Source organism: Lipotes vexillifer, unplaced genomic scaffold, assembly GCF_000442215.2.
Source record: "Lipotes vexillifer unplaced genomic scaffold, Lipotes_vexillifer_v1.1 scaffold2653, whole genome shotgun sequence".
Lineage (NCBI taxonomy): Eukaryota > Metazoa > Chordata > Mammalia > Artiodactyla > Lipotidae > Lipotes > Lipotes vexillifer.
Window position 1 is genome coordinate 270,153 of NW_006774392.1, and position 19,435 is coordinate 289,587.

Below are 19,435 nucleotides of genomic sequence, written 5' to 3' on the forward strand. Positions count from 1 at the left end.
ACAATTCACGACAATCTCTTTCAGGAATCCACCAACGTGGGGATCCAGGTATGGCATCTGCCTGAGAGGTTTCCAAAGGAAAAATGGGTAGAAGGCTTCCCTTGAGTTACGTGACACCGCGTTGCAGAAACCACCAGTCACCGGCTCCAACGACAACGGGCCGTCCAGTTGGCCAGAGCTCGGTGTGCTATGTGGCACCAGAAGTCCAAGGTATGGCTCCGGGGGCCCTATCAGAGGGCAGCGCCCCTGCAGACCTGGAGAGAAAGGCTTGATGGGGATCTGTGGCAGGACGCTGCTTGAGCGGCCCCTGCTGTGGACTGGGTCCCAGCTTCAACCCTCCAGGCAGGTAGCCTGAGCTCCAAAAGGGCTCGCAAAACCCCCATCTGGTAACACGCAGATGGTTATCCTGCAGTTAAATCTTTTGTTGCCCCCTCCCTGTATCTTAGCAGACAGGAGTAAGTGGACATTTGAACGGGGCTGCTGAGTTTTACGTGCACGCGATGGCAACTGTGTCCGACTGTAAGGTTCATGGTTTTCAGAAACGTGTGCATGTACACAAGTCCTCACAGCCAAAAAAAGTTCTGCTGTAACCTATCACTTTTAGGAGAAAAAAGAGAAAGATGACCAAGAACGGAGTAGAAGAAGTATTCAGGAATTAGGCGCGGATATCAGAGGCCACTAAAGATAAATGCCACGTGGAGACCGCAGAGTGGCCATGATGGCTGTGGTGGACGTTAGGAGCCAGAGCCGCACCACACGCCTGGCCTGCTCGCTCACACAGCTACTTCCTCAGACCCACAGACGAGCAACGAAAGCTCATGGAGCTTCAGCTTCTCGTAACATCCTGCAGGAGAGCTGCTGCAGGGATCAAATAGGAAGACGTACACAAAATGCCTTTGCCTGGTGTACTCTGTTCGACAAAAGGTGGCAATTATTACGTGTATCACCATCATCAGCACTTAGGCAAGCATTCTACTCAGAAACGGTGATCTAAAGGATCAACCACTTGCTACCATCAGAACCACAGTCCCATTCCTTCAACAGTGAACAGGCTGCTGTAAACAGGTTGCATCCTGGGACTACTGAAGCCTGTGGACAAAGTGCGGGCTGGCAGAAGTGAGTGGTTCTCTCCTGTCTACTCACGTAAGGTAAGGCATCTGTCAGCTTGCCCACACTTGTTTTTTCTTCTCCACTAACTTGCAGGAACAGGCACAAGGAATAAAATGAAACCTTATTACATGTCTTAACGAAAGCATCTTTCTTGCACGTGGCTTAAAATATTGTGCATGTTAAGCATATTGTGCTAGATAATGGATTAACAACCACTGAAGCCTGGCCTTAGAAATAATCCGGCCAGAGAAAAGAGAACCAGGCTCCCACCTTTCACTGCAGTGCCAGTGTTTACAAGAGCCCCACCACCACGCCCACCCACCCATGGTGCTCCTCTCTGTGCTCTCACAGCATCCCATACCTGCATGATGCCATCAGCCCTGACCTCACTGTCCTGCAGTTACTGGCTTCAACAACTGCCTTTCCAGAAGACTCCAGGAAGGGAAGCAAATGGACAAAACTATCGTTCCCAGGACTCAACTTGGTGCTGCAAACACAGTAGATGCAACACAAAAGTGTACAAATAAAGTGAATGGAACACATGTGCTTATTTGAAAGAATTCACAAGACAGGAGACTGCATTAAAAGTCAAAAAAGGAAACATCAAATTTAATTTAAAGAAAGAAACCCAGAAATTGTCCGAAAAAACAACGGAGCAAATCAACTCCTGAAGAAGTTCTGCATCTTGGTGATCACATTTATTGGAAGGGTTGGACAAAAATAAAAATGCCATTTAGCTTAAGAATTTGTGAGTTATCTGCAAATCAACTTATTTCAGAAGCGGAAGAATTCTTGGTTATTTCTTAAAATCAAAATGTACGCCGGTTTCTCTTTTGAGTATCTTCTACATTTAAAGAGGCAATCATACAAAATCTCCTATTCTCCACACAGGATAAATTCTTTGTTTCAACCAACTCTCAATGGTGGGGCAACTAGCACAACACCGTCTCCCCGGACAAAGAGCATCGGAATATTCCGTTTTGTCGACTGGAAGAGGAAAAAAAACACAGAACACATTTATACAAATTTGTAGTAGTATTATTTATTTTTCGAGAGAGAAACTTGAACACAAAAAACCACAGATTCATCATAACACAAACAAATTGCTTAAAAAACCTGTTCACTTACCTTCGTGGCACAAAGAACCATCTACTAACCGTTTCTTTTCCTGGAACACAACTGGGGCAGAGGCATCCGCTATCCACCCAGCCCTTTCTGCCCCTCTTCTTGGCACACAGCTAGACCACATTTTTCATGCTCCCTGCCAACCAGATGGTGCCACGGACTGGGTTTTAACCAATGGAAAGTGAACAGAAGTGATAAGCAACCTCCCACAAAGGTGCCTCTGTGTTCTCCTGCGACCATGAACTCAGATTATGGAGAACCCTGGGGATGGCAGAGCCAGGAAGCCTGGTCCCTGACTGAGCACCTGGAAGAAAGCTACTGTACCGACCTAAAACCTCACTAAAGACTGTTGTGTGGGTACAAATAAAATCCTACCACGCTAAGCCCTCATGTGTTGCTTCTATGTGCTACTGCACTCATATACAGAATGGATACCTTTTGCATTAGCCTAGGGAACAAGCCTTAGGCTGTAAGGAAACAGATATGGAAGGTCTGAAATTTTCTCATGCCTCGGCAAAACATTAAGTAAAACTGTTGCCTGCAGTGACTCCAAAGATAGTCCAAAAGATGTCCCAAACCTACAGGTTCTGGGGAAGTGGTTGGAAAAAGCCAAACATTAGTAGTGTTGCTGTTAACCTGATGCACTGGGCAGGGTAGTGTAAGGAAGAGATGAACTTAGGTGAGAACTAGCTGGTTTTCAAGCAGAGATTACAAGAAACAGCATTCATGAGGTCATAAAAGCCAACTGTTTTTAGACTCCCAACTGTGGACAATAAGCAGGAAAATGCGTTGAGGAACAAAGCGGCCCTGTAAATTTTCTCAGGTAAACAAGCTCAGCCCTGAGGGGAAGATCAGATTAAGGGTGTCCCTTTCCCACCCAAATTTACTTTAGCAAATGACCCAAGGGAGTCAACGTTAATTTGTGGGAGAGGTAGTTACACAAATCAGAGGTGAGGAACAAAAGAAATAAAGGTGTCTACAAGTTCTGTACAGAAAAAGACTTTGAGGTGACTGGCCCAAAGAACTGATTGGAAATAAACAGATCAGAGATATATGAAGTCATAAGTTTTTAAAGAAATGGTATTGCCAAAGAACCCATACATAGCCTGGCTGAAAAAAGCCTTTGACAATTTGAGTCTTCCAGCATAAGTGAGGCGTTTCTGTGAACGTTCTGCAGCCTCCAGATTTAGCAAATAAAAATACAGGTTGCCCAATTAAATTTGAATTATAGATAAATGAAAAAGAATTTTTTTTAGTATGTCCCAAATATCGCACAGGACATACATGACCTAACCAAGGGATTTCTTCTACTACTGCCTCCCCAGGGGATCCATCAGTGCGAAGGACCAGTAACTGCTCTACGTTCCAGTTCTTTCCTTTTCTGAAAGGGAGTTTTTATGGCAGCAGATATCCTGTCCCTGCTGTGCTACAGTGGAGGTGGGTGGGGCAATGACAATTAATTTATCCTTTTTAGCTTACAGGAATCTGTACCACAAGTGACCACATGTAGGCCCGACGAAGAACTCTCCCTCCACCAGGTAGAAAATATTGGTAATAGCTATGTCTTCAGAACTTTTTAAAAATGTAAGAACCATGTTTTATGAGCTTCTTGGGTACTGGAACTAACATAAAAGGAGAACCCCCAACAGTAAATTCAAGTAGTACCTATAAATGTAGCATGCTAAATCAAGAACACTTATGTGTCATCCATGAATGTATCTAACTCTTTAGATCACCTTTAGGGCTGTTTCCTGGCTCCATGCCCAGAGATCCTCACTCAGTAGGCCAGGGTGTGGCCCATGAACCTGCATTTCTAACACACTCCAGGTCTGCCCATACTCCTGGTTCGAGGAACACACTCTGAGAATCACTCTTGGAGAAACAAGGATCATGTCTGCTGTCTGCTACTGGGAAGCAGCACTGCCTTCTGGTTTCCTTCTAGTTGCAAAAGGCAACTTAGTCTTACCATAGCCAGTTCAGTGAAGGAGCCAGCGCTCATCAAAATAACTGATATATTTTACTCAAATACCTCACTCAGTGGTCACACTTCTGAACTAAAAAGTTCCAACCTTACCTTCATATGGAAACCACTTCATCCGAAATGATTCTCTATTAATTCAATTACAGTTTTCTGGAGATACAAGTAAGCAGCTTCTATGATCGCCCCCAAGGATCCCTGCCTCCTGGTGTTCACCCACTTGTGTAACCCCCTCCTTCTGAGTGTGCGTAAAATTTGTGCCTTGCTTCTAACTAGTAGAATCTACAAAGTTAGTGGGATGTCACTATCATGATTAGGTTACATAAGATAGTTACTTCCACCTTGCTAGCCAGCTCTCTTGCTGGGTTTGATGAAGCAAGCTGCCAGTGGTAGAGGCCCTGCAGCAAGGAACTGAGACGCTCTCAGTCCAAAACGCTCGAGGAAATGAATCCTCTCAACAACCATGAAAGTGAGCTTAGAAGCAGGACCTTCCCCACTTTAGCCTTCAGATGAGAACCCAGCCTTTGTGCGGCCTTGTAAGAAACCCTGAAGCAGAGGACCCAGCTGAGCCTGGACACCTGACCCACACAAACTGTGAGCTAATAAATGTGTATACTTTTAAGCCACTAAGTTTTCGGCTGACTTGTTATATAAAATTCTAAGATATAATGTCCAAATAACTGAGAAAATCATGAACAGAAACAGGGAATTGAGAAGGAGCTCATTTTGAAGGTGAAGAACACCAGAAGTTTAGTTTTATATATACTGAGTTTGAGATAACATCCAACGTGGATATATTTTCAATAAGAATACTGGAAATGAGAGAGTGAAGCTTAGAAAAGAAAAAAGCTGGAGACACAGATTTATCCATTAATCATAATGGCCAAAAATCACCACTTGCCACCAGCTTTACAAGCACCAAATTCACTGCAACCTGTAATCCTGGGAGGAAGGCACAAGTACTGTATTGGCATTTTACAGAGGAGGTCCCTGATGCTTAAAAAATTTCTAGAACTTGCCCAAGGTCATATAACTAATCACCAGCAGCCAGGATTTGAACCGAGATCTGTTAAGCCAGAGCTCAAGCTTTCATGCTGTACTATTATTACAGATTGATGGCTTATAACAAACAGTAATTACTAAATGACATCTGAGGGGGGAAAAAAAAAGCAGATTAAAAAAAAAATCCCACGTTCAGAGGGAGAAAGAAAACTAGCCACGGAGTCAGGAGAACACTGACATGTGAACACTGACATGTGAACACTTACTATGTGTCTGTCGCCACCTGAAGGCTTTTCATGGAATCTCTCAATGAATCCTCAATAGCTGTATGAAGTGAGTCGTATTACCAACCCCATTTTACAGATACAGAAACTTAGTCACAGACAAGTTGGGTAACTGGTACAATTATATAGCTGGTAAGCAAGGGAGTCAAGATGTGAATCCAAGTGGTCCTGAGGGCCAGAGTGGCTTCTCAATACTTAAAAGACTGAACAACAAAATGTGCAAATATCTGGAAGATCTGCATAATTCAGTGAACCAATGTTTTCCAAACGACCAGAGCCTGATGTTACAAAACAATGCATGTATAAAAAATCCATTCCAAGCGCAAGGTAGACCAATGAATTTGCATATAACAAGAGAATTAAAAGTTCACTGCTATAGTTTCAGATTCTACACTACAACTAACCTTTAAGAAACTACTGCTTGCTGAGTTTGGGTGTAGTATCAAAGGCAAGTATCCACAAGAAATACTCCTCCCTTTCCAACTACCTATCTGTGTGACATTCACAATATAGCGCAACAGATTAAATGCAGAAACAAAGATGTGAGTAACTAGCTGTTGTCTATTAAGCCAAACATTTGCAAAACATAAAACAAAGACACTTCTTACTGAATATTTTGTTTTAGAAAATATAGCTATTATTCATAAAAATGTTACTTACATCAAAATGTAATCCATTTATTATTTTTTTAATTAAATATTTAAAAAATTTCTCAGTTTTAGTTTCTAGTAAGTATTGATACATAAGTCCACATCAAACAAAACATTGTCCAGTATTACTGTTATACACCAGCACACAGAGGCATCTTACACAGCCATACCTCAACGAATCTTGGCAGCCCTACGACAGAAGTGACTGTATTCCTGCTTACCAGAGAGAAAGTTACATCTGCAAAGGTACTTCCCTTGTCCAACGTACCCCAGATAGGAAGTGGCCAAACCAGCACTGGAAACCAGGTCTGTCCAACCCCAATGCCTTTGGTTTTTTTAATTCCTACACTCTACTGAGTCCATGAATAGGTATCAAAACACGACAGGCTTTCCATAAATAACTGTTGGATTCTGAGAACAACTGACATTTTAAAAGCGATGAATGGAACTGCATGACTTACTTTATATATCTCTTCATATGTTTCTTCATCAATTTCTATAGTTGTCACAGTTTCTTCCACATCTCCCAATATCATATTTAAATGCTGATCATAAGCCTGAAATGGGAAGGTGAGGGACCAAGAAATGTAATAAGCAAATTAGGAAATAATAAACAGGGCTTATAATATGCAAATCACTCAATTACAAGTAACACATAATACTTACACCACAAACTTTTACATGTAAATAAAAAACAATCCTGCTGTGCTAATATACTGTTTCTCTGCCAATCATCTCCAATGATAACTTAAATGACCGGATACAAATATAAAACTATTATGGTCAAAAATGAATTACTCAAAATAATTTGAAATTATTTTTAAAGTGCCCACCCTATTTGCTATCTAAGGCAGTCACATAAATATTTATAATATTTAATTACGAAAAAAAGCCAGTTCATATACCTTTCAGTATACTTCTTTCAATTCCATCTGTAATAGCGTGACAAGAAAGATACAGTAAAGGAAATAAAATTGTTTAACTGCTAAGATGACAGCAATGCACTCTCCTAAAAGCACAAGACCCTGTCACTCAACACGCCCTATCCTAAACTAAACACCACAAAGTAAAGTAAGTAGAGCAACACCCTGCACATTATAGCCTCACCAGAACTAGCTTTTCGGCACCTGTGGGCTTGATCAACAAATATTGCAACTCAGATATTCAGGGATGTCATCAATCCAAGCTCTAAGGCTCATGCATTTTACTAAAAGGTGAAGCTCCAGGGGGTGGGAGGGAGGGAGTGGCTTGTTTAGAACCCACTTATGCTTACTTCTAGCCAAGTGATAAATGGTTCACCAGCTCACATCAAAATAAAAATAGCCAATTAGCAACACGGGGAACTGCTGGGCAAAGCAACAAACGGGGGCAAAGATCTACAGATGAGGGCCAGAAAACAAAAGGTTGGGGGTCATTCAGTACAGAGGCAATTGAGTGTAGGCAGGGAACTGAAGAACCCTCCAAGAGTTAAGGCAACACGTCTGTCCTGGGGTGTTTGTCTACTTGCCACTGGCCCACGTGATTAAGTTCAATTCTATTTTTCTCTGCGAAGCTGCCACTATTACATTACCCGGGGGGCTCCTCTTCCTTTCTGTAATTTAAGGCTCCTAGGTCCCTACTTCCTTTGCAAGCACAGGAGGTTCTTTACCTTTAGGTTTCATGTTAGGTAGAGTCATAGTACTTAAGAGGAGGCTGCCTAAGTTCCTAGCCTGGCCCTCTTTTTACTGGCTGTGTCACCTCAAGCAAGGTAACTTCATCCTTCTGAGCCTGAGCTTCTTCAAATGTAAAACGGGATCATGAATATCTACCCTCGTAGAGTTGTTACAGAGATTAAATAAGATATTACATGCAAAACGCTTAGAGTAACAGTACCTGGCATATAATTAATGCTCAATGAAAAGTAGCTATTTTTAATCACTTTAGGGTAGAATGGTAGTAATAAAAACAACTTACTCAGGAAAGTAACGAGTTATCAAGAAGAGGCAAAACCTTTAGTATACTCTCTTTATGAATAAATGGGACCACCTCAAGGGACCAATCCCATAGAAATATTTGCAGATATACACAAAGGTCAATGTATAAAAATGCTTATAGTAGTAAGAAATGGAAAGCAATCCGAATATCACTGCTACCATATACAGAATTCTACATAGTCATTTATAAAAATAAAGGAGATTTATATGCACTCATGATCAATAATTTCCAAGAACAATTAAGTGACAAAGAAAGGTGTCCCCAAAATGTATAGCAAGATCCCATTTATTTTTTTTTAGAGGTGGTGTATATAGTGCAAATATATACATACAGACACACATCCTCGTATATATGTGTAAATATGCAGAGAAGACCTGAAAGACTATAGACTCAAAAGAAGAAATGGCATTTTCCCTTTTACTCTATGTATGTCTGTGCTGTCTAAAATTTTTCACAACAAAACACAAATTTATATATATGTCAGTAATTTAAAGAACACTTAAATGAGAATGGACGACAAATAAATGTTATTTACAAATAAACACAGGAAAAAATGAAATGAAAATATTCTTTAATAAACACACCATTTCCGTTAAGAGAAATAAATGTTAACAATATGAATAAAACACAGTTGCATTTGGCTTTTGGAAATATGGCTGACTTTCCACCTCCTCCTTGTCTACATTCAAACACTCTTCCAGAGTGGACAGTTGTTACATTTCAAAGGGGTGGGACAAGGGAGCAACGGTAAGGAAATAACCTGATTTCAAGGTGATTTAGTAAATTTACTCACATGTAGCCTGCCTCGAAGCTCTCTGTCGTTTCTCATTTTCACATAGATGCGTTCGTCCAGACTGAGCCTGATGAGATCCAGAGGCTCTTCTACAGTGTTGGTAGTTTGTTGCTGATAAAAGAAACAGGCTTAGTAATACAGTACTAGAGAGTAAAGCATCTGAACCATCGGTGCCCCGCATGACTGTGGGCAAATTACTTAACCCCTCTATGCCTCAGTCTCCTAACCTGCAAAATGTGTGTAACGACAGTGCCTACCTAACACTGTTGTTGTGAGGCTTACATATTTGAAGGCATAGAACAGTGCCTGAAACAGAGTAAGTGCTAGATAAATGAGGGCTGAAACATACGTACACAGAAAGGAGTTATATGACAAAATAATCATGACGGCACTCTGTTCCCTCAAAATCCAAACTGTCTGACCCCATTTCACTGTGTAGGGAGTCACTCTCTCAGAGACTTCAGCTTTATCTCAAGTATCATTTAGTAATTTGAAGAACTTACATTTAATGACTACCACATACTACTCAGAATGCTAAGCAGAGATGAATGTTTTTTTGTTTTGTTTTTGCGGTACGTGGGCCTCTCACTGTTGTGGCCTCTCCCGTTGCAGAGCACAGGCTCCGGACGCGCAGGCTAAGCGGCCATGGCTCACGGGCCCAGCTGCTCCGCGGCATGTGGGATCTTCCCTGACCGGGGCACGAACCCATGTCCCCTGCATCGGCAGGCGGACTCCCAACCACTGCGCCACCAGGGAAGCCCCAGAGATGAATGTTTGAGGGAGGATTATGAGTTCAGTACAGGGCAAGTTGAGTTTAGGGTGCCATTTGGTCAGTAAGGTGAATATATTTAGCAGGCAATATAGAACACTGGTTGAAAGCATTGGCTTTGGAGTCAGGCAGTGTGGGTTCAATTCCTGACTCTGAAACTTATGAATTGGGATTAAAAAAATCATGCCATCTCTAATTCTCAGTTTCCTTGTTTACAAAATGAGGAAGCCACAATCTTCCCTTCATAATTCTTGTGAGGATTAGAACTAATGTATTTAACTGAAGTATTTGATGTATTTTAAATAGTATCTGGCAAACAGAAAAGTACTTATAAATGGTTCTTTTTATTACTATTAAAGAATTGTTGGAAACAAGTCTCAAAGAGACCAGGGCTAGGATGACCGGGGTCCATATGGAAGGGATGCTTGAAGCCAGGAGAGGTGATAAGATTATTCAAGGAGAGCTGTTTCAGTAAGTACCTAAGGCCAGTGGAGGAAGGTGACTGAATGTTACAGGCTCTACAGCCCTAACATAGGGTAAAAGCGGAGGGGGGGGGGGAGAAGAAAAAATACTGACTCACGTAGTCCCCATCCCCAGTTCAAGAGGTGTTTGTTAAGGACCAGCTATAACCAAATACTAGATTACAATGATACAGAAGTCAGTCCCTGCCCTCAAGTTCATTCTAGTGGGGAGAGGCATATAAATAAGTAAACATAACACTGTAAGGATATATACGTGACTGAGCCCTACTACCCACTGTCCACCCTTTTCATCCCGTAGTTTTAAACACTGCCTTTTCAAAGCGGACTCCCTGATCATTCGATTTATTCACTCAATAAATATCTGTTGAGTGTTTCCAGCACCGTTCTAAACCCCGAGGACAGAACAGTGAACAAAACTTTTGCTCTTAAGGCACTCACATTCCAATTGGGGGATCCAGGCATTAAACAAAGAAGCATATACTTAATGTGAACCAATAACATGCTAGGAAGAAAAATAAAGCAGACTGGGAGAGTGCCGTTTGATGCCAGGTGGCCAGAGAAGTCCTCTTTGAGGAGGTGAGATTTCAGTAGAAAGCTGAACAAGCTGTAACCTGATCCACAAAGATATCTAAGGAAGAGCATTTTGGAAAGAAAGGAGAGCGGGTGAGAAAGCCTGCAGGACCATCAGTTATTCTGAATACCAGGTCCTTGCTTGTTCCCTTCATACCACACCACAGCCCCGTCTATCGCGCACACTTATGTTTACTTTTTACTCGTCCTTCCCCGAATATAAACTTCAAGTGGGGCCAGGGACCACGTACTTCAATGCCAGTGTCCCAGGTGCTCAGAACGGTGTCCAACCACACAAAGACGATGCTCACTAGGTGTTTGTTGACTGTGCAACAACCGTTGCGCTCAGTAACGATAACAACTCCTTAACTGTACTATCAGGCTTTTTATCAGAATCCCGATAGGTCCGTGAGGCAGGCAAGGATAATTATTCCCCACCCTACAGAAAAAGGTGAGACTCAAGAGAAAGGAAGTGACGAGAGTGAGGAATAACTAGTTTCCAGCGGACTTCGAACAGAAAAAAAATCTCAAGGCCTGAGGCAAAATTGGGAGAAGGCGCGGTTAACCAAGAAACAGATTAAGGCCGTGAAGACCAAGAAAGAGGCGGCGTAATTGGCCACCTGGCCGTGAGCTTGGAGAAAGCAACCCTGACAGGCAAAATGGGGCAGAGCCAGGCCTGGGCGTGGGGAAGCCGCTCCGAAGCGAGTTCTTCAGAAGACACTCACCTGGTCCACATCGTCCGCCATCTTTCAAACCCTGAGCTCTTTCGCGCCTCTCGCGAGAGCACGAGAACTCCCTCCAGTCTTTGGAAAGGCGAGGACGCAATGCACCGGAAGTAGAAAAAATAGGTTTTGCTGCTTCTTGCTTCCTGCAGTTGGCATTGGTCCTTTGGGGCTGGGGCGGAGCTTTATCAGAGGCGCTGACGCTGGGGCGGGGGGAATTGGGTATCGGGTGTCTCAGTGAGGGGGCGTGGCCGCGCCTCCCCCCCGCCTGGGGGCGGAGCAAGCGCGCGGGCTGCGTCCCGTGGCAGCGAGGTGCGTCCAGCGTCTGCCAGTTCTGCCCAGGCAAAGATGGCTCGGAAGCGCACGGCGGGCAGGGAGCTGCGGGGAAGCGAGTTGCGCGGCCAGATGGCCGCGGGCAGGGGGCCGCGGGGACGTGAGTCACGCGGCCAGACGGCCAAGGGCGAGAGCAAAGCCAGGCGCAAGGAGAAGGAGGCGGGTGAGAGCGAGGCCGAGCCGGGCTTTGGGGGAGAGGCTGGAGGAGGGCAGGAGGCAGGCCGAGTGGGGGAGGGCGAGGCCGGCCTCCTGCAGGTGCGGGCGAGGCAGCCCCGCGCCCACCTGGGCCAGCGAGAAGGCGTTCCGGTGACCGCGGGAGGCAGGCGGCATGCGGCTGCCCCGAGCCTCCCCGACGTCGCTGCGCCTTTGCCCTCCGTGCCGGGAGCGATGCGCCCTTAGCGGTTCCGCGGAGCCCGGTCGGACCGCGAGCTCCCCTGCTCAGCGTCTTCCTGCTTTGCGTCACCCGCAGGATCAAGTTCGGCCTCCTGGTAGATGCAGAGGGTGAATAGGCAAGAGGCACTGCGGTTGTTTTTTGTCCCCACAAGACGAACGGACTTAGAGTGCTGGAGTGTGCTGATCTCCTGAATAGTACCTTTAGCCACATCTCACCTCAGAGCCCTAGCTTCGGATCCCACCTGACTTCTTCACGTGCATATCGAATAGGCTTCTTATATTTGCCCTGGGCAAAGCAAAACTCTTGATTTTCCCCTGTTAGACCTGCCCCTTCCCCAGTTTTCCCCTTCTCAGTAATTGATCCCTTCACTTCTTTAAGCAGACCCCTCCTGTTCCTTACACGCACACCTCCAGTCCTTCAGCAAGTCCTGTTAGTTCAACCTCAGAACCATATCTCCAACCTCTCCACTTCTCTTTATTCCCGTGGGCGCACCCCCTGCCCAAGCCACCCTCACTTTTCAGTTGAGCGACTGCAATTGCCTCTTCACTGGCCTCCTTACTTACTTTTATCCCTCACCACGGCAAGAGTTCTCCGTGCAGCGGTGCAAGTGATCTTAAAAAAAAATCAGATCTTGCCATGCTCCTACTCCAGATCCTCTGTGGCTTCCCACTGCTCTTGGCATAAAATCCAGATTCCTCACCATGGCCTACAAGATCCTATGTGATATGGCTCCTGCTTCTTCTGTTGTCTGCTACCACTGTCGTCTTTGCCAGATACCCTCCTTGTTGGCCTCCGTTTGGTTCCTCAGAGACGCTGTTATTTTTCACCTGAGCCTTTGCCTTTGATGTTCCTTCTCCCTAGAATGTTCTTCCATGGCTTTTGCCGTGGCTCACTTCTGTTCCTCCAGGTCTCAACCCAGGCACTCCTTGAGTATCCTGCCTAAGGTGGTCTCTCCCAGGTACCTCTCGTGACAGAGGCTCTGACAGCCTATGCCACATCTGGAATGGTCTTGTTCATTTATTTGCTTCCTTTTTCACCTGTCTTACCAGAATTTAAGCTTATGAAAACATGTCTTATTATTTTGCTGTATCCTATCTTGTCCTCCCCCCTTTCTCTGTGTATACTAAGTGCTCAATAAATATTATAAATAATTGCATAATGCATGCTGTAGAATGGATTTCTGGGGTACCTGATATAACTAGGTAGACGATTAGCCTAGGTCACCATCAAGGGCTCCTGTGACATAGATTCAGTAATTCTGTGATTGTGTTCATATTTTAAGGCCATCATTCATTCATTAGGAAATAGTCAAATGGTAACCATTTCTAAACTTAAAAGGTGATTTACCTCACAGTTAATACTACAAGTTCCATTTTATTCGTTGACTCATTCCTATAACATTTTTTGAGTACCTAATGTCTGCTGCACACGAGCTAGGTGACATGGGAGATAGAGGTTTCTTGGAGATTAGAGTAGGTAGTGTTCACATTTACCAAAAAAATATCCAAAACAGTGTGTGATTTCATGGGAGAAGGTATAAGGCTTTCTGACTTCTGAAGGAATAATCGGGAGAGATTGGGAAATGCTGTCTGAAGAAGATATGTTTGGTCTGCAACTTGAATAGGTAATATTTCAGCAAACGGCTGTGAAAAGGGGTTGTCATTCTAGGCAGAGGGAATGTATTCTGAATACGTGGCAATTAAAAAATTTTTTTGAAATCAAAAGGTATTGGAAGTGCCACCAGCCTGGGTAGGTAGCATTCCTCCCAGCTAAACACTTCACCTTGGTACCAGGTTGGTATAGCTCCAACATTTAGTAGTTATATGTGTTTGGGTTATATATGAGAGGCAAATAATTTAACCTCTCTGGACCTCGTCTGTGAAACTTAATTCAAACCTGCTGGGTGGCTGTGAATTTTCATTCCGTAAGGCTCCTGGTATGGTCCAGCTGAAGTAATTAGGTGGGCTAGCTCATATCAATTCAGCCTACACGTAGGCAAGGATGCACTTAAGCTTCACTGACGCTCTGCGAGCCAGTGGCGCTGCAGTACGTTTCCAAGGTAGCTTCCGGGAAGAGTCATCAGCTTTGATGTGGTTGGGTAGAGGAGCAATTTGGTTGTGGTTTTGGCTGGAGGTGACACTGATTTGGTGACTCTCCAGTGTACTGTCTAACAGCACCATAGTGTGGGTTTTACCAGAACCTCAGTGCATGCACATGAACCTGACACTTGGCCGCTTTCAACAGCTGGGGACAAAGAAAATAGTCTTCCACGTTATATCTTTGTTTCCATTAGGGCACCTCTGGTTTCTCCATATTTAATCTCAGTGTTAAATCCTTCATCGATGTAGTTCATTAACTCCTTGAACAGATACTTACTGAGCACTTGTTATTTTCAGGCCCTGTGCTAGGCGCTGGAATTATAGCAGTGAACAGGATAGGCAAGGTTCCTGCTCTCATGATGCCTGTAATCTTTGGGGAAGGGTACGTAGGACAAGTAAGTTAAAAGATAAATTCACAGGGTGATAAGACCTATGAAGAAGGTAGGACAGGTTGCTGTAATAAAGCTGACATGGGGACAGGGAAGACGCAGCTGTCAGAATTAGTGGTCAAGGAACTCCTGTGTGAAGACGTGGCACTTTGAGCCAATTACTGACCGTAATGAAGGAGCCTTTTGTAGGACATTGTAGGGGAAGAGAGCTCTGGGCAGAGGAATCTAAGTTTAAAGACCCATAGGAGGGAATGTTTTGGAATTGAGGTGAGAGACGTGAGTAGGACCCTTAGGTTGGAGACCAAACTAAGGAGTTTGCATTTTATTCTTAGTGCTATGAGGTGCTGCTGGCAGTTCTAAGCAGGTGGTTTTTTTTAGTAAATCAGTGGCTGGCCAAGCAAGGCCCAGTGGTTAATTCATGCCCTGCTGAAATTACTTGTTTAAGGTTCAAGGAGGCTGGTTAGACAGTTGTCCCTCGGTATCTGCAGAGAATTGGTTTTAGAACCTCCCTGTATACTAAGATGTGCGGATGCTCAAATCCTTTACGTAACAGTGTAATACAGTCAGCCCTCCGTATCCTCGGGTTCCACATCTGCAGATCAACCAAAGTTCAGTCTGAGGTTGGTTGAATCTATGGATTCAGAACCAGGGGGATACAGAGGGCTGACTGTAGTAGACAGCTCTAGATCTTGGAGAGTCCTGGAAAATGGCCTCTTTTTTTTTTTTTTTTAATTATAGTTGACTTACAATATTAGTTCAGATGTACAACAGTGATCTGATATTTGATATTGGACTGTACTCCATATAAAGTTATTATAAAATATTGGCTATATTCCCTGTGCTATACATTGCATCCTTGTAACTTACTGCTTTTATACCCAGTCCTTTGTACCTCTTAATCCTCTTCCCCTATCTTGCCTCTCCCCCCACCCCTTTCCCCACTGGTAGCCACTAATATGTTCTCTGTTTCTGAGTCTGTTTCTGTTTTGTTATATTTGTTCATTTGTTTTATTTTTTAGATTCCACATATAAGCAAAAACACAGTATTTGTCTTTCTCTGTCTTATTTCACCAAGCATAATACCCTCCATGTTGTTGCAAATGGCAAAATTGCATTCTTTCTATGGCTGAGTAATATTTCTAATTCCTTTAGATGGTAGGTTAGGTGGATTGAGATTTTTTCCTGTTTCTTGAGGTGGGCCTGTATTGCTGTAAGCTTGCCTCTTAGAAGGGAGTTTTTGCTGCATCCTGTGGATTTTGTAAAATTGTGTTTTTATTTGCACTGTCTTAAGGTATTTTCTGATTTCCTCTTTGATTTCATGATTCATCCATTGGTTTTTTTTGTTTCTGTTTTTTAGTAGCATCTTGTTTAGTCTCCATGTGTTTGTATGTTTTTCTTTTTTCTTCTTGTCACTGATTTCTAGTTTCATAACTGTTGTCATTGGAAAAGATGCTTGATACATTTTCAGTTTTCTTGAATTTATTGGGACTTGTTTTGGGGCTAGCATGTGATCTCTCCTGGAGAATGTTCCACGGGCACTTGAAAAGAATGTGTATTCTGCTGTTTTGGGACAGAATGTCCTGCAGATATCTATTAAGTCCATCTGGCCTAATGCGTCATTTAAGGTCACTGTTTCCTTTTTTTCCCCATTTATTTATTTATGGCTGTGTTGAGTCTTCGTTGCTGTGCACGGGCTTTCTCTAGTTGTGGCGAGCGGGGGGCTATTCTTCATTGCAGTGTGTGGGCTTCTCATCGCAGTGGCTTCTCTTGTTGCGGAGCACAGGCTCTAGGCGTGCGGGCTTCAGTAGTTGTGGCACACGGGCTCTAGAGCACAGGCTCAGTAGTTGTAGCACACAGGCTTAGCTGCTCCGTGGCATGTGGGATCTTCCCGGACCAGGGCTCAAACCTGTGTCCCCTGCATTGGCAGGCAGATTCTTAACCACTGTACCACCAGGGAAGTCACAGGGTCACTGTTTCCTTATTGATTTTCTGTCTGAATGATCTGTCCATTGATGTAAGTGGGGGTGTTAAGGTCCCCCACTATTGTACTGCTGTCAATCTCTCCCTTTATTTCTGTTAATATTTGCTGTATATATTCAGGTGCTCCTATGTTAGGTTCATATATATTTATGAATGCTATCTTCTTGTATTGATCTCTTTATCATTGTATAATGTCCTTTGTCTTTTATTATAGACTTTGTTTTATAGTCTGTCTTGTCTGATACAAGTCTTGCTACCCCAGCTATCTTTTTGTTTTCATTTGCATGGAATATCTGGATAATAGCCTCTTGATACTGTGGCACCAAAAACAAACAAAAAAAACAGCAAAGAAAAAAGAAAAAAATGTCATCCGTATGTCTGCCATCCAGAAACAGCCACCACTAAATAATAGTGTATTTCCTTCTAGTCTGTGTATAGTAGAAAGTATACTATTTGTGTGTAGTAGAAAGTATACTATTAAAATAATTTTGCATTCTTAGCATTTTATCATATATCATTTTCCTTTGTCTTAAAAGATGACTGAATTACATATCATTGTGTGACTGTACCATAATTGATGCTTATCTAATGGATAGACATTCAGATTTTAAAGAGTTTGGATATTATGAATAATGATACTGTGAACAGTTTTTTGATTCACAGTTTGTTTCCCTTGTTCTCACTTTTAAATCCTCAACCTCTCTCTTCAAAACACAAAAATACACAGCTGTGCCTTTTAACCAACCAAGTGATTTTGGCGAGGAAGAAACAGTGCTTCTGGAGCAACCTCCCACCTGCGTCTTTAGATTAGTAAAGTGAAGTATTTAACATCTTTGCTTATTAACAAAGGGCTAAAAACCACTGTAAGATCTAGAAATCCTGATTTTAAGGGTGCCCTACCAAACGGTCAAGTCATAAATAAACTGGCCTTGAAATAAGAAATCTGTTCCCAGATTATAAATAACTAATTTTGAAATATTCTGTTTCCATTAAAATGTTTAAAACCTGGGAATGCATAAATTTCTTCTTTTATAAAACATTTTAAAGAAACAACTGAATCAGTGATTTTAACCAGCATTAAAACAAATGGTGTTATAAGGTGAAATTTATTAAAATTAAGTTATGATTTTGTTTAGATCAAAAGGGAGAGTCTTTTTCCCCCATGCAAAATTGTATTCTTGGGGAATATAAATACCTGTCCAGAGAATCAGCAGGACAAACCATAGATGAAAGGAATGAATTAATTTGATATTTTAGGTTAATATTGCAGCTCCTTTTGGAACCTCAGTGAAGGGTAGGGTATTTTTGTTTTCCACAGTTAATTGAAGCAGAGTTGTGCAGCAGCAAAAGAAGATGACTTATTTCAGATTCAAGATAATTTGCATGAATATATTTATAATAGAATAGAAAATATTTCCCTGTCATATTAATACATATTATAAATCTATATAACAGTAATATATGTTAATAAGCAGACCATGCTAAAACCAACAGTTTATGCATTTTTTATATTTCCCTTTAACAAAAAAAAGAAACAATAATTATTTTGAGAAAATAAAGTTATTTTTGAGTTACTGCTAACTCATTCCAACCCTAAGTTTGCTGAGAGTGGCACTGAGGTAAGACTGGAAAAATTTCATAATGTATGTGTGTTGAGTAGTGTTTGGGTTTGAAAGATGACAGAAACTTAGATTAGGAGAAATTGGTTGTGGTAAAACTGGACACTCGGGCATGTTTATGAACTTGGAACATTTCACTTAATAGGACTGGATTATCCCTAAAATAAATAATTAGTCTTGGCAGGTAGTAAATAAGCAAGGTGTTAATTAATGGATTGATGAATTTTCCTTGCTGGATATTAGCTGAAATTTAAGGTGTGCAGTTTAGGTTGTATGAGTCATGTGGTGGTGTGTCTGTAGTCTTAGGAGGAGTAGAATACAGTGCTGATAAAGGAGGAGTGTAGAGCGTAGACCAGCTGGAGGTGGGAAGAGGCTGAAAGCTGGTTGCTGACCCAGCATGGGATGGTGACGGAGGTTTAGAGGGAGGTTACCAGAGAGGGCTTCTCATGACCCTGCCCATGAAGCTGCAGTGTCTCCACCTTTCCTGTTGTCCCTTATCTCACGTTCTGTGTGGTCATCCAGATGTCTTCGAAGATGAGAAACCTCCAAAGAAGAGCGTTCTCTCAAAAGTTTCACGAGGAAAGAGGAAGAAAGGCTTCGGTGATTCTGGGGGCCCAGCAGATGGTCCAGCAAGAAAGAAAGCGGCGAAAGTGACTGTTAAATCAGAAAACCCTCAGGTTATTAAGGATGAAGCCCTCAGTGATGGGGAAGATTTCAGGTGAGATGGCTGAAAACCTCTTGACCAGGTCTTGATTGTTCCCATCAGGGAAGTGTGACTAAGAAAACCTGCTCTTTTTGCTTGTCACTGGGGTCCGTGGAAAAGGTGGGATCTTTAAACTCTTCTAGGTAGAGCTCAGACCACTAGTAAGAGCTGTGAAGAGTCTTGACAATGATATAGTTTACCTCCCAAACTTTTCAGATGAGGACGACAGCTTTCAGAAAGTGATTTGTTCGTGGTTACACAGCTAGATGGTGGCCAAAACCAGGATGAGACCTCGGTCTTCTGTCTCCTGGTCCAGTGCTCTTTATACCACACGAAAACGTTTCATACGCGAGGCATTTCCCTGACGTCTGGCCGTGTCCTGTCCTGCTCTCCTCGGGTGCGCTCCGCCCCTGCCCAGCTGGACTTCCCTCCTTCACTTGACACGTGCTCACGCTCTTC

At 43.0% G+C, this 19,435-nt stretch overlaps 2 protein-coding genes across 2 annotated transcripts in view; one reads left to right on the forward strand and one right to left on the reverse strand.

Moving 5' to 3' along the window:
* Nucleotides 1-1,694: 1,694 nt before the first annotated feature.
* Nucleotides 1,695-11,533, reverse strand: LSM3 (LSM3 homolog, U6 small nuclear RNA and mRNA degradation associated). Its single transcript, XM_007449150.1, has 4 exons — nt 11,463-11,533; nt 8,917-9,027; nt 6,611-6,706; nt 1,695-2,097 (listed from the first exon to the last, which is right to left on the reverse strand). The coding sequence occupies exons 1-4, from the start codon at nt 11,481-11,483 to the stop codon at nt 2,017-2,019; spliced, it is 309 nt and encodes a 102-aa protein (XP_007449212.1). The 5' UTR covers nt 11,484-11,533; the 3' UTR covers nt 1,695-2,016.
* Nucleotides 11,534-11,864: 331 nt separating this feature from the next.
* The window catches only part of XPC (XPC complex subunit, DNA damage recognition and repair factor), a 35,471-nt gene continuing 27,900 nt past the window's right edge, over nt 11,865-19,435 (forward strand). Inside the window, exons 1-2 of the mRNA XM_007449151.1 lie at nt 11,865-11,955; nt 18,796-18,991. Of these exons, the coding sequence (XP_007449213.1) occupies nt 11,865-11,955; nt 18,796-18,991 (287 nt within the window). The remainder of the gene's footprint in view (nt 11,956-18,795; nt 18,992-19,435) is intronic.